Here is a 16,302-nt window from a genome sequence, read left to right as displayed (position 1 = left end):
TTTCCCTATCTATCCACCCATCCATCTGAGGCAATGGTGGGAATTCTGCAGTCCTCCAGATGTTGTTGAACTGCAATTTCCAACAGCCTTAGCCAGCAGAACCAGTGGTGAGGAACGTTCTGCCTTATGCTCCAAAAAAGATTTATTCTATATATTTCTATATTGCATACTAAACAAATTGACCCTATGGTCAGGGCATATTAGCATCCCAAACCCAGAAACTGTGTGTTTGGAAAATTATGTAGACTTTCATATATCCCTGTCAACACACAAGGAATCCTCACTCCATCAAGAACAGAAGTCATTACAAGTGATTATAGCAGGATTTAGCCTTTCCTACTGTTACATACTGTTTTCTGCTATCTATAGTTCTGGCTATACATTATTTTGTGAATATATTTATGGTACTACAAACGGTCTTATAAAATGGAAAAGGCACCATCTAGAGGCAATAAGTGGGTATTGCAAAGAATGCTGTCAATGCTCTCTTTTTTTTTGGTCCTGTCAGGAGCAACTTGCAAAACTGCAAGTCGCTTCTGGCGTCAGAGAATTGGCCGTCTGCAAGGACATTGCCCAGGGGACGCCCAGATATTTTATCATCCTTGTGGGAGGCTTCTCTCATGTCCCCGCATAGGGAGCTGGAGCCGACAGAGGGAGCTCATCCGTGATCTCCGTGGATTCGAACCTCAGACCTGTCGGTCTTCAGTCCTGCCAGCAATCAATACGCTAAAATGAGTAGATGTACAGTATGATTCATGTATCTGTAGAACCAGTATCTCTTGTTTAATTTATCCATGTCTAATGAAAGATGTCCTCTATAGGTATTTTCTAGATCCTCCGGCACAAGTCTATGGTATTCTTGAGCATTTCCCCTTGATTTTATTTTGGAGATCAATTCAATTTTATTTATCCCAAATCATTTTTGTCTGCTGCTGGTATGATCTGAAACTCTTTATATCGGCTCTCTGGGTGGCTTTTCAAACCCAGGGCTTATCCAGAAAAGGGGTGAGGTGGAATGTCCTGGGGAATTAAAAAAAATAATTTGCATATTAAGGTTTTGCATCCAAACACTTTATTGATTTCCCTTGCCCTCCTTTCCAATTGCCACTGATCATGTATCTTATCTAGACTCAGGCCTTTCAGAGGTCCCATCTACACTGTCATATAATCATTTGAGTCCCTCTTTGGAGGTAAGAAGGATGGGATAGAAATGCCCATAATAATAATAATAATAATAATAATAATAATAATAATAATAAATCTGCATTATATGACAGTGCAAATGGGACCAGAAATTGACTGTGGACATTTTCTACGGAGCCCTTTTAATTATTCACGAGTTATAGTCAAAGTGTTAAATTGCTTTAGCTACCGTATATACTCAAATATAAGCCTACCCGAATATAAGCCAAAGGACCTAATTTTACCACAAAAACTAGGAAAATGTATTGCCTCAAATATAAGCCGAGGGTGGGAAATGCAGCAGCTACTGGTCAATTTCAAAATAAAACTAGATACCAATAAAATTACATTAATTGAGGTACCAGTAGGTTAAATGTTTTTGAATATTTACATAAAACTGTAATGTAAGACTGTCCAGCTCTGATGAAACCATTATTCTAGACTCCTTCAGTGTAAATGTGCTTACGTATCCTTCCAATAATAATAAAGAGAGCAAAATAATAAATGTAATAAATAGAGTAAAATAATAAATGTAATAAAAATAATAGAGTAAAATAATGTAAATGCGATAACATCAATAATAATAGAGTAAATGATAAATGTAATAAAATAATAATAGAGTAATAACATAAATATAATAAAAATAATACTAATAACAGAGCAAAATAATAAATAACCTTGGCTCAAGTATAAGCCGAGGGGAGCTTTTTCAGCCTAAAAAAAGAGTCTGAAAAACTAGGCTTATACTTGAGTATGTACAGTATATTTTATGACCATCATATCTATGATGAATATATTCCTGGACTTACCATGGAAATATAAAACCACAGATAATAATGAATCATGTTGAACTTCCAGTGTAGGGGTACCATAGAATCACACTGGAGGACCAGGAAATTCCTAGAGAGAACATGCTTTTTGGGACACAGGTAAGTGCAACCATGGGTGCTTGTACTGCAGATGCAGGGGTCATATTGCATCACACCAGTTAAGTATTAGGGTCATTTTCTGTTATTGTTAGTATTCTTCTTTCCCTCACTTGATCTCTGTTGAATCCGGGTCCTGGAAAAATCCCTACATTTTTTGGTGGCAGTCTGGCAACCTTGGTTAGTTAAAACAACCATGGAGAAGTACATTTCATTTTAGGCTAGTGGGTTAATTTGAAATGAAATGTGTGATCCTTGATAAATGAAACCACAAGATGGAGCTTTCCCACTGTAGCTGATATCCCTGGCAATTAGCGTAAAGCCAAAGGGGAGGACAGGGAGATGACTGGAATACTAATAATATCCTTTCGTATCTGTTACAGTTTCTGTAGAACTGAAAGGCAAAAGGTTGAAACTGTAAACAGCAAGGTATCTTCAGTGCAGGAATCAGCATGTAGGGTATAGTAAGATGGCTTCTTACCAATGGACAAGAGAATCTGGTCCCAAATTCAGCTATGCAGGACCTTGTTTAAGTCATTATGCATCAGCCTAACCTGTCTGCCACAATAATAATAATAGTAATAATAATAATAATACTTTACTTGTACCCCGCTACCATCTCCCCAAGGGACTCGGTGTGGCTTACATGAGGCCAAGCTCACAATGCATCAATAAACAAAAACATCAAATAAAACGGTCAATACAATACAATTCATATAAAACATAACAAAAATAAGCAATAAACAATCAACAGTGACATACAAACATGTTAAAAACCAATGGCCGGGCCAAATGTAATAGATTAAAATTAAAATACTGTTGACGTGACGTGAACATTTTCAGAGAGAATTGAGGGAATGCAGTCAGTCCTAAATCAATGGTAAAGTGCATTTTGAGGGCATATTGCTGAGAGTTTCCTTATTCTGGGAAGGAACACTGGAACAACCACGTTTTCAGGCTCCTCCTAAAGACTGCCAAAGTTGGGGCATGTCTAATGTCCCTGGGAAGTGAGTTCCAGAGTCGAGGGGCCACCACCGAGAAGGCTCTCTCCCTCGTCCCCACCAATCGCGCCTGCGAAGGAGGTGGGAGCATGAGCAGGGCCTCTCCAGATGATCGAAGAGATCACGTGGTTTCGTACACAGAAATGGGGCCATGCAGATAGGTGAGTCCCAAACCATTCAGGGCTTTGTAGGTCAAAACCTGCACCTTGAATTGGGACCGGAAAATGAACGGCAGCCAGTGGAGCTCTTTAAACAGGATGATTGTTAATAACATGTATTTAATCTGCATATTAAGGTTTTGCATACCAATTCACTGAAGGAAGAATATGACAAATAAATCCTATTTTTTTCCAGTTAACATACCTTCCAACTGTCCCAATTTGGCAGGAGCAATCATAATTAATTCTCTACCACTCCACTTTTAAAATGTCCCAGTTTTAAAAGGAAAGGAAGGATGAAGTCTTGCTCTTCCTCATAGATTTAAGTCCAGCTTTAGCACAGCAGGTTAATCACTACCTGCAGCTGCAGTAAATCTTGCCAACCAAAAGGTTGACAGTTCGAAGTCGGGTCAAGGTGAGCTCCTGACCTTCAGCCCTGCTCCCCTGCCCACCTAGCAGATCAAAAACAGCAATGTGACCAGATGAATAGGAAATGCATTAAGCAGGAAGGTATTTTAGGCACAGCATTTTGGAGGAAAGTTTACGAACAAAGAAAACTCTTCAGCAAGGAGATGGAGAGACAGCACTCCCCTGTACTCAGAACTGAGCAAAGCCTCCAAAAAATGCCAAATGATGAGAAAAAGCCTATATACCCTGATCTGTTGTCTGTCTTGTTATTGTATAATTGGCATTGAATGCTTGCCGTATATGTGTTCTGTGATCTGCCCTGAGTCCCCTTTGGGGTGAAAAGGGTGGAATATAAGAACTTTAAATAAAAAAATAAACAAAAGGAAACTGCAGTGTGTTATTCCCCATTAAGAACTCTTGCCATCTTGACCACACTTCAAGCGCTGATGTTGCTTCACCTCTTGCATTCTGGCCTTCACTTCTGAAATGTCAGCCAGTATTATATAAACCGCAAAATCACTCTATACAATAATGTGGGATTTATTTGTAATGATAATAAATATTAGTTGAATTGAGCTCGGAAGTGGCTGCCAGTCCACTTCCGAGCTCAATTCAAAGTGCTGGCTTTGACCTATAAATCCCTATACAGTTCTGGACCAGCTTACTTGTCCAAACGCATCTCCCTCTATGTCCCGCCATGCAGTTTAAGATCATCCAGGGAGGTCCTGCTCTTGCTCCCGCCAGTGTCACAAATACGTCCTGGCGATGATGAGAGACAGGACCTTCTCGGCTGTGGTCCCCCACCTGTGGAACTCGCTTCCCACTGAGGTAAGATCGGCTCTGTCCCTCCTGTCATTTAGGAGGCAATTGAAGTCATGGTTCTGGGACCAGGCTTTTGGACAACAGACATAGATAGCACTTTGGACATGGAACTGGATATGGAATTGACTGGAATGATGTTACGGCTATTAATATTGTTTTTTACTGTTTTAATGAATGTTTTACTTATTGTTTTAATTGTTATTATATTGCTGTGTTATATGTAGTGGCATCAAATTGCTGCCAAATGTAAGCCATCCTGAGTCCCCCTTTGGAGGTTGAGAAGAAACAGAATAGAAATACCTGAAATAAATAAATAAATAAATAAATAAATAAATATGTTAGGGAAAATATTATCAAACAATTTGAGGATGTGTTGTTGAAGGCTTTCATGGCCAGAATAACTGGGTTGCTGTGAGTTTTCTGGGCTGTGTGGCCATGTTCCAGAAGCATTCTCTCCTGATGTTTCACCCACATGGATGGCATGACCTCACAACCTTTGAGGATGCCTGCCATAGATGTGGGCGAAACATTAAGAGAGAATGCTTCTGGAACATGACCATACAGCCCAGAAAACTCACAACAGTCCAGCCATGAAAGCCTTCGAAAACCACAAGTATGACGTATTTACCTTGATGTTTTACCATCCTGTAGGAGGCTTCTCTCGTGTCCCCACATGAGAAGCTGGAGCTGACAGATGGGAGCTCACCCACTCCCCGGATTTGAACCACCAACCTTTCAGTCAGCAGTCCTGCTGACTCCATTGGAGATGAGTTGAATCACTCTGATTCTCTTCCAGTGATGAAGTGAAGGTATTCCCCAAATAGCAGCTTTTGGATGCCATGAAAGTGCTGGAAATAATTTCCTGTTTATTATTTTGCTGGCACACCCAGAAAGAAGTGGGAATCAAATAACTTACGTAATACAAATAATAAATAAACCCAAAACAACATTCATGGTATTTTAGGATGGTATATAAAATGCAAAATATTTAAAATCAGTACAGTGAGAAATGGTGGTGTTACATGACAAGTTACACATATGTCTCATCTCATTCAAAAGTATTCAACAATTTCTGTGAGAAAATGTACAACAGTGAACTTGAATACATGAAGCCATATACAAAATGTATTCATTGCTAAAAAGTCCATGTCAGATTCTGCTTTGAGATTACTCTACTGCAGTTGATCTTCATAGGCAGTACCTCCGATTGCCTTTTCCCACACTGAAATTAGTTGACACCTGAGTGCCAGTCCATTTCTCTGTGCTCTTTAATCGGAGTTAAACATGAAAACAATCCTTTAAACAAAAAGTATCAAAGATGATATGCCATTTGCATATTAAGACTCAATAAATTATAAAGTGTGACAGCCTCCACTTGGTTTCTCAAAGCGTCCTACAGTGGTGAGTCAATATTCAATATTTATTCAAACTTCGTCCACCCCCACCCAAAACATTGCAGACTACAGTACAGTCAGCCACTAACATTTGCACATTAGACTTTGGTGGAATTTATTATTCACAGATTTGATTTAAATGTTATCTCTAGAAGTCTTTAGATCTTCCAGTGTGATTTTGTGGTCAACTTCTGCCATAGAGTGCATTGGAAGGCCTAGACATTTCTAGAAGTAAAACCTATAAGGTTTTCCAGTATGAGATGATAAAAGGTAACCATAAAGTCATGCTGGAGAAACTAAATATTTCTAGAGAAGTGTTCTCTTAGGTAAAAAAACATATTAATTTTATTATACGTGAGGTTTTTGTTGTTGTTTTTTACTGTTGTAGGGGATCCTCTAGAACCAGCGAATGTGGAGTGATGACTGGACTTGTTGAAAACTTTGTGTTAATGCCTAGAAACCTTTGTAGAGACTTTGAAATATTCATTATTAGGTTATCAATTAACACACCATTATTGCAAATCTATGAGAACTTTCAGAAAACTTTATCTGGGAAATATCAAATGGATATGATTGCCCTAGTTAAATATGAACATTACATTATAGTAGTAGTAGTAGTAGTTAATGCTAATAGCAATAAACAGAGCTAAACATACTTTTTATAAGTTCCACTGAGTTTAATGAATTTTACTTAATATCGATTAAGGTGGCCTAGGTCCAAAGATTTACTCATCCAGAAGTAAATTTTATTGTAAACAGTGCAATATATTTCTGAGTTAGAAGTGGTTAGGTTTATACTATACTACAATATACACACAAACTTTATATTAATTAAGGTATGATGGGTCATAGGTGAACTAAGAAAACTTGTGTTACAATAAGTTATACAGGTAGATATAACAATATGTTCATTAACAACATATTGAATAAACATGTTAAATGGGTTGTTGTACGTTTTCCAGACTTATGGCCATGTTCCAGAACCATTATCTCCTGACGTGATCTCACCTGCATCTATGGCAGGCATCCTCTCAACCTCTGAGGATGCCTGCCATAGATGTGGGTGAAAGGTCAGGAGAGAATGCTTCTGGAACATGGCCATTCAGTCCAGAAAACCCACAACAACCCAATTTTCCAGCCATGAAAGCCTTCAACAACACATTAAACATATTAAGATTTTACTCCAGTTTTATTATAGAAGACAGAGAACTAAACAATGCTTACCTCAATGATTTCAATAAGAAAATGATGCATATGAATAACAGTCAAATCAGTAGGCGTGCTTAGCTGTACCCAGATAATACCTTAAATCGCAAGTAGTCAAGAATGCATACACAACATATAAGATGAACGATGTGTAAATGGATATATAAATATCTTGGGGTAGAAGATCTGGGATTCGCAAACTCAACCTACCAAAGGAACATCTACACTGGAGAATTAATGCAGTTTGACACCACTTTAACTGCCATGGCTCAATGCTATGAAATCCTAGGATTTGTAGTTGGGGGAAGCATCCGCAGTCTTTGGAAGAGAAGGTCAAAAGCTTTGTTAAACTACAGCTGCAATGATTTCATAGTGTTGAGCCATGGCAGTTAAAGTGGTGTCAAACTGCATGATTCTATGGGCCCTTCCTCACAGGCTTATATCTCAGAATATCAAGGCAGAAAATCCCACGATATCTGCTTTGAACTGGTTTATCTGAGTCCACACTCAGAAAATGTGGGATTTTCTGCCTTGATATTATGAGATATAGGGCTGTGTGGAAGGGCCCTATAGCTCCTGGGATATATTGGATTAGGTGATAGGGATGATTAGGATTTCCCAGATCTTAGGATGGGATTCCTTTTTCATTTTCTCTCTGTCATGGGATGAGAGAAGGAATCTCAAGGTGAGAGAACTGCCTTGGAAATAAATTATGATTATTTTCTCCCTTTCTCCTGGCTCCCATTGCTGCAGTCTGCTTTTAAAAAGCTGCTGTAGACCCTTCAAAAATCTTCTCCTCTCCCGTCTTTGTCTTATTAGTTAGACTTCGTGGTTTGTCTATTTTTAAGTTGAATGAAAAGCTTTCAGTGTGGCTGATGTTAAATGAGTATGCTTACAACCACCAAGCCACGCACCTTCTGTCATCTCCAGCGGCTGTCCCTAGATTTTGGGTTTTCAGTATGAAATCTTAGGCCATAGAAATAAAGCAAATAATAAATATTAAACATGATAGCAGACAAACAAAATATCTGTTTGGGTTTTTTTTAAAAGAAAAGCTAGACTTGTAAACATCAGTTCTGTAACTATAAAAAGCAGAAAAAGAAGGATGCAAACAAAATCCTTCCCAAGGCCAGCAAAATGTATTTTCCCAAACTTCAGCCAGTGGTGGCTAATGTTTTGTTTGATTCTCAAAGTCACCTTCCCTTAGGGGAGTCACAAAGCTCTGGTTGTTTATTGAGTAGTATCACCTTTCATTTTGTAGAACAAAATTCTGTTGCTGTAATCTTGACCTTGAATTCTTCAGATGTGCTTGCATTACAGGAGTGCTTGTGCAAAACTGGGCTTATATCTGCTCCTAGGATAGACTTTCTCTCTTTTGTAACCAAAATAAGCTGGAAGAAAGACTGAAAACATGCATTCTTGATTACCTATTAAATTCTAGTCATAAATTGGATGTTTTCTTTCTCATACCGGTAAAAGGACCACAACTGTCTGCATTTCCTTAAAATTTCTGAAAATATTATTGCATTTGGTATTACTGTATAAGGGGCTCCCGGTGGCGCAGTGGATTAAACCGCTGAATTGCTGAGCTGCTAAGCTTGTTGACCGAAAGGTTGCAGATTCGAATCTGAGGAGTGGCCCCAGCTTCTGCCAACATAGCAATTTGAAAACATGAAAATATGAGTAGAAGGTAACAGCACTCCATGCAGTCACACCGGCCACATGACCTTGGAAGTGTCTACAGACAACACCGGTTCTTTGGCTTAGAAATGGAGATGAGCACCAACCCCCAGAGTTGGACACGATTGGACATAATGTCAGGGGAAAACCTTTACTTTTACTATTACTGTATAATGTTCCTTATGTTTGGAATTAGTATATAAAATCACGGGTGTGGGAAAATACGCTCTAAATTAAACTATAAAGTCATACAGCCAGGAAAAACACTTGAGGGAAAAAACAAGTGAAAGATATTTGATCTTAAATCACATCTATGATAAAATGCTTGTATAACAAATGATCATTCAGGCTATTGCCATACCATCCTATACAATAAGGCATTCTTTATTTCCACTGTTGAAATTACTCCTGATGTAAAACACCTCCTATGCAACATGATTCGTCATGCTCTGAAAGCCGTTGATGATAATACAAACACATCATTTGGGTTTATGATATTTTGTAGTATGAAAATATTTTCTAAGATTGTTCCCCTCACTACTTTCATAGGTTTACGTTACCTTCTCCACATGATCAACACCACTATTTTCGCAGCTTAGTTTTAATAAAAACATTTGATAGACAAAAACAATACATACATGGCAAGATTAAAATGTCTATATAGTTTATGTAAAAGTAACAGTGTTCACAGGAATTAACAGTAGACAAACAATCGCCTTCTGCCCCCCAACTCCAAGGAGTAAATATAGATTAAAATTAGACCTGGAAGGCTCATCTTGTTTTTATACTAACTTCGACCTTTGGCAAAAGAACTTAAGTGATAATGAGGTTTTTAAAGGATGTGATTGTTTTTAATTTGCAAGATATTAAAAACTTTCCTGCAGATTCACATTGAAGGATAACTCAAAATTTTATAGCCAAAAGCTGGCTGCGAGAAACTATAGTTCACCTTTCTCTTTCTTCAGCATTTGGCTCTCAAAGGTACATTGTCTTTGCTTGACATGTGTAATACGGGGTTATTTCCACTGCGTTCAGCAAAATTTACTACCAAAAGACAGCAACAGCATAGTGCAACTTAGGTAAATTTATCTGAGAATAATGGCTATTTATAGTTCTAATTAGAGTAGGCCCACTGAATCAATTGTAGAATGGTGAGTCAATTCTATTGATCCACTTAGGTTACTGTAGTTGGTACAAAGGCAAGGATATATGTATAGCCTTCAAGGTACCAGAGGACTCTTGGCTACTTTCATTTTAATGAAATTGACTTTGGGCTCATCTACAAGTGTGTAATAACCATTACTCACTGTGATGTCACTCTTAGCTACTCCCATTACATTCTGCAATTTAAGGTTGTTGTCATGGGATAAACTGCGTTAACCCAGTTTAGCCCCTTGTTAAAACTTGGGAGATGCTCCAGACTTTGGCTGAAACTCTGCAACAACTCCATGGCTTTGACATAGTGTCAACAACAGGACTGAGTCCAGTTTGCTGTCCACATGGGCTGACATTGGCAGAGGCACCCACACAAACAAGGAGATAGAGCAAGCCAATCCACCATCTTTTTTTCTGATGTCAGCACAGGACGTCCACAATGGGCAAGAGCTCTCACTGTGGTTTTCTGACAGCAGTGATGGTGATGCGGAGAGCAATAGTGATGGTCGTGGCCCAGCTGGTCTGGCTGGATTCCAACCTGCTGTTGCCACAGGTTAAGGATAGTATGTGTATCTGCCTCTGGACTGGCTCTGGATATAGATGAAGCCTGAGGGTGGTTCCAGACAACACTTTAATGTGAACCCAATTGGGTTTTAAAAATCTGATTGGATTCACACTGAAGTCTGCACATGCCCCAGAAAGCTCATCCTTTTCTGAGGCGGCTGTCCAAATGCCCTACCCATAAAATGGCAGCAGTTTGAAGATATATGACATGAAGAATGCTAGCATTCCTGGAAGAAAAGTTCCAACCTGGTCTGATATTCTTTTTAATAAAGGGAAATATTAAGAAATGTTATTTCTATCAATTTTATAGTAATCTGAAAGGTTAAATCCATTCCACTCCTTCATTCTGGTGCATGTGTAGACCCAGTCTTTGCATACCTTCATCTCATAGTTACAACATTTAAGATATCTCACACGTGAAGCATAGCCTCATAAGTACTCTTGGTTACTACGTTGTGGCCTAGAGCTTTCAGATGACACTAAATTTAATGGCAGCTAAACATTTCAGTGTGATTTTAATGTCTGAAGTGAAGACTTAGCTGAAAGACGATAAATCCAAGTCTCTGTTTTAGTCAAAAAAAATTAGTTATCAAGCTTAATTGTGTCAATGGCTCGAATAACCATCGGTTTAAAAGATGAACTTATTGGTCCTTCACTATAACTCTCTGCTTTGTATTTTTCTAGGCTTACTAATCTAGCTTTGTCCTCCTTTACTACACCAGTTTCATATTTTTTATTCTGTTCATGTTCTAGCTCTGATAAATCATGTGCTGGTAGTATTTTGTACTTGCCGGCACTATGCCTCTGTTCTATAGGATGTGTCTCGTAGGAAGAGGATAAGTGGGCACCTGCTGCATCTGTCTCACAGGCTGTTTTTCCCCCCTGCTGCGTTCTGTCCTGACTCAGCTGAGACTCTCTCTGTATGTCAACATTCTTTGAGGAGCCAGTCTTCTTGCTACCATTCCTTTCATGTTTTCCTAGGTCATCTGAGGAAAATGGGAGATATTTCTCAGAATTATGACACTCATGTTTTTCATCTCTACTTGGTTTAGGCTTGACACAATTTACTGATGCATGGGGTTGCTGTTGCTGTTTCCCTGCTGTGAAATTACTTTGATGACTCTTTGGTTTTACATCCGATAATGGTAACCGGCCCTTCTTGATGTTCCACGGTGCTTGCCTTTCATCCTGAGTAATAACTTTAAGGTTCCTGGAATCATTTGAGGATGGGTTTTGTGTCTTTCCGCCTGGAAGATTCATTGGCTCAGTAATCTGTTCTTTTGATGGTGGTATTTTATCTTTCTTCAAATGGCCCAAAGTGCTCCTCTCTCTTTCAGTATTCTTTTTACTCTTCAGAGTTTCATTTTTTAAAGCTAATATGTTTTGTCCTGAAGCATGTCTCTTCTCCGTTGCCGTCCCTATTTTAATTCCAAGCTTCACTTTATCATCAGATGGTAAAGAAGATGGTATGTTGTCATGTTGAAGCACATCCTGGGTATTTTTTCTTTCAGCGTTAGTATCATTTTTCATTGGTTCTATGCACGAAGAGTGTTGGTCGTTCATAGTGGTCTTGTTTTTTGCTGAAACACCACTACCATCATCAACACTACGTTTAACTAAATTTCTTGATGAAGTTTGATGTGTTGAGTCATCTGAGGAATGCAACAGTCCTGGCTTTGGTGGAACTAAGTCTTGTGTTTCAGTAATATTTTTTTCTGATTTTCCTCCACCATCCTTCGAAGGGTCACCCTTTATTGAATCCTTGGGCTCCTTGGAGTTTTGCACTGCTTTCTTAATTTCCAACAGAGAAGTTTTGTCTTCTGTCCCCTTGTCCTCTTGTCCCTTTCTGTTCACAGCTGGTGGCTTTAGGCATTGGATTCCCTCTGATGCATTTTGTTTTCCTCCAGCACTACTTCCCAGCAGGACTGTTTTATTTTGGGAAGGGAAACTGCTTTTTCCAGATTTCTCTTTTTTTACCATCACTTGGGTGTTTTCTTGCTCCTCAGTTTTATTTGGCATGGTCATTTCTTGCTTGTCCACATTGGGCATGGAGTCTGCTTCTCCTACAGGACTGATTTCATTTCTCTTTAGCTCCTTTGTTGGGGTTGGTTGATACTTATTTTCATGTACCTTTGGCAAAATGTTCTTGTTTTCTACAGTTTTCTTTTTGCTCTTGATTAAATCATTGTGCAGATTGCATGCTGCTTTTTGATCTTGTCCAGGGGTGCCCTTGTCTTTTTCCCTTTCACTCAGAGAAGATGGGTGATGTTCCTCAGAACTATGTCCTACTGCCTTGTCTTCCTGAATACAGCTTTCATTTTTTGACAGTTCCTTGGGTAAAGGTGTTTGGATGTTTCCAACACCACAGTAAGGTCTATTGACTTCTGCAATATTATTCTCTGGTTTGACTAAATGGTCCATTGAGGATGAATGACATTTTTGTGAAAAAGATCCAGGAATTTCTACCAGCTCATGGACTTCATGGCTAATAACTTCTTTTAAGAGGCTTCGGGAAGTCTCTAAGTGATTCACAGAAATCTTTTCTTTCTCATTATTGGGCTCTGGATTTGTTATTGCATTGCCTGAACATAACTTATCTGCATCAATATTCTCCACTGTTGTAATACCACTGGATTTTTCTAAAACAGCAGAGGAAGAATGCTTTTCAAGCTTGTTCTTTCCATCATTATTCTCTTTCCGGCTATCATCAGACATGCGAGTTTGGCCTTCCTGGTTCAGAGTCTGTTTTGATATGTTTTGACTGTAGTTATCACGGTTACTTTGTTGGCTCTTTGGCTTCTGGGGAAAAGGCTCACTTTGGTCAGGCAACTTTCTTTGACTTTTCACTGCCTTTAGCTTCTCTTGCTTTGCTTGATTTGCTTGTTCACCTTTGGGAGAATTTGAAGATATTTCTCCCATTTCAGACTGTTTTTCTTTGTTCTGAACCGTACCAGAACACTTGCTCGTTGGAGCCTTTACAGTCTCCTGACTTGGCTTTAGTCGAGACATTTTGTCAACAGCTGCAGGTTCAATGCTTGGTTGTAGGTCAATGGCTGGAGACTCTATGTTACAAGATGCCTGTGCACCAGGAGACTGAAATGGTGGAATATTTTCCATCACTTTCTCTTCAGGGAAGCATTTTTGGCCAGCAAAGGGAAGATCTTTACTGGGCTCTGTTAATTCTATTTTGGTCTGCTTTGGCCTACACATGCCCTCAGATATGCCAAGGATCTCATTCCCTTTAATTTCCTGGTGTCTGTGTGCACTTACCCCTTCGGTTGGACAAGATGAGGAGCAGGTAGTAGGGACACTATCATTGCTAACAGTGTGTGATTTATTTTCATCCCTAAAGTTAGAGAATGTATTGTCTGCAGTTGGTAGGAAATCCTCTTTATGGTCTAGACTGGTTTTAGGTAATGCAGGAATGTTGCCTACACTGGACACACTTTCTTGTGAAACCGGAACACTATCTAGATTAGAATCTGGACTCTGAGAGATCACATCAACCTCAACTATGCCCTTTTTGTCAGTCACAGCCATAGGGATTTCACGACTCTTGTTTTGCAGCTGTCTTTTTTGATGTCCTTCCTGTACCAAGTTCTTTGGTGTCTTGTTCTCATCAAGCTGAACATCATGTTTATTCTGGGTCTTTTTTGTTTCCTTCCCTTCAGGTTTATGATCAGAAAGCTGAACAGTAGACTTGCCATTTGTTGCCCAGCTCCAAGGGTGGCTAATTTCAGTAGCAACACAGAATTTAGGCATTGGAACAGTTGTACACACCAAATGCTGAGGCTGAAGACCATGTATATTTGTGACTGTCCTCAGGTCCATCTCCAGCACTCTGACTTCAGCTTTGCAAATCTTTTTTTTCTCTGGCCTGTTTTTATTCTTTTTTTCACATTTGCCTGGAAGAAAAGCTTTCACATCAATAGCAGAACAAACATTACTAGTTTGTTCAAATTTCTCTTTCAATATGGACAAGACAGAGTTTTTATTGATTATTTTGGGGAGGTTATTGTTTGGTGTTTTCTTTTTTGGTGTTGGCTGCTTCTCCTTAGCTGCTTTTTCCTTGGCTGCTTTTTCCTCAATAGCTAAGAATTTCTTCAGAACGTTCTTCACAGTATTTTTTCCGCAACAGCTGATCCATTTGGCTTTGTCTTGGAGTATTATTCTCGGACTTTCCTCTTCTGTTAAAGAGTTTTTGTCTAGCTTGCTCGCAATAGAGTTTAGCCCATTTCTACCTGCAGTCTGCTTTTCTTTAATGTTTAGCTTGCCAACATCTCTCGACCTCTTCCGATAAGGCTCACGATTGCTGTTCAGGAACCTTGACTGCAGAAGCTGGAATTTTGTGGGGCGGGTGCTACTGCGTGGACTCTGACATTCCCTCTTTGCGTTCATCATGTTTGCTATGTTTTCCTTCCACTTGGCTTTCTTGCTTTCATTTTGTGGATGGCTGGAGAGGAGGTCTGTGAGGTATTCCAGAAGGCTGCTGAGGACGGCAAATGCTCCAAATTCTGTTGACATCTTGTCAAGCTTCTTCTTCAGTGCCATGGGATCAATCTGCACCTGGTCACTGCCCAGTTTTGCATCCTTTCTTTTGCTGCATAAAAGAAAAGAATGCTTTTGGGGGTGGGAAACGATAAACATTGCTTTTACTTTCTTACTTTTAAAAGTTGTGACTTCTACAGTGCCAAGTGAATTAGTATGAACAATTGCCTCAGGTGGAAAATGAGATACACTATGTCACCCCAGTCATCGTGACCATCATTTGGAGATGACTACTGGAAGCTGTCCAGGAATGGCAGTTCTCCAGTACGTTTCTTAAAAAATCTGAACGCTTATCCAGGCACAACCCAGATCATTATCAGTGGTTGAATGCAAAAATAGAAGTGAAAAATGGTGCCAGGAAAGAAATAACCTAATCAAAAATTACTGTGTAGTTCCAAATTTTGCATATCTTTTTCCTATCCAATTGTTAGGGTTGGGTAGAAACATTGGAAACAGGTCTTTGGTGAAACATGGCAGAGATGTTTTGCCCAGGTACAACTTTTCCCTTTCAACAGAGTGGATGCTTTATAACAAACTGCCCTTTAAATTACAGGTTTGTCATGTGACAATGGAAACAATTGTCTGTTAAACACCAGTACTCAAAATCATTTGTGTGAAACTCTTTAAATCTTGTCTTAATCGTGTGTAAGAGATAATCAGCAAGTTTTGAAATTAGATGTACATATTTTTTCTACGGTTAAGTGAAAAACACATAATTGCTTTTTTCCCCAGTTATGTGGGGAAACATTCTTTTTAAATCCCCTTTTCTGACAGGACCACACTAAATACCATCGAGACTGCAAGAACCAGGGAAATAAAGGCATTGTATGTAATGATATCCATTGAACAATATCAATTGGCCTCTATCCTTTCAGTTGTTAACGCAGGACTGAAAGTTTGGCATGGCTGCAAGTCTACTGCTTGAAGAATTAGGCCTACGGGCAGCTGGGGATTTAGGAAATGCTTTAACTGGGTAGGATCAGTTACTAAATAAAATTGTGAACTCAGTGTGAAAGCCACACAGTGAAGTCAACATCAATAGAAAACAGTGGTGGGTAAGGTGGAGGGACACACTAAAAGGTTCAAATTGCTTGCACCACCACAACAAAAAAGTCTCTGAGAAGTTAATTGTTGTGGCAATAAGTAGTACGTGAATAGGATTTAGTTTGCATACCAGAAAAATATTACATTTTTATACCTCTTCATATACAAGCAAGAAGCAAGACGGCAAATTATCTTGGGATGAAAACCTGGCTCT

General features: G+C 39.1%; 1 protein-coding gene across 1 annotated transcript in view; it reads right to left on the bottom strand.

Moving 5' to 3' along the window:
- Window positions 1–7,061: 7,061 nt before the first annotated feature.
- The window catches only part of ADPRHL1 (ADP-ribosylhydrolase like 1), a 43,436-nt gene continuing 34,195 nt past the window's right edge, over window positions 7,062–16,302 (bottom strand). The window contains exon 9 of the mRNA XM_060769650.2: window positions 7,062–15,096. Coding sequence (XP_060625633.2) covers window positions 11,079–15,096 — 4,018 coding nt within the window. The 3' untranslated portion in view covers window positions 7,062–11,078. The remainder of the gene's footprint in view (window positions 15,097–16,302) is intronic.

Source organism: Anolis sagrei, chromosome 3, assembly GCF_037176765.1.
Source record: "Anolis sagrei isolate rAnoSag1 chromosome 3, rAnoSag1.mat, whole genome shotgun sequence".
Lineage (NCBI taxonomy): Eukaryota > Metazoa > Chordata > Lepidosauria > Squamata > Dactyloidae > Anolis > Anolis sagrei.
The sequence above is the reverse complement of the archived record's forward strand: the minus strand, read 5'-3'. Positions and strand labels throughout refer to the sequence as shown.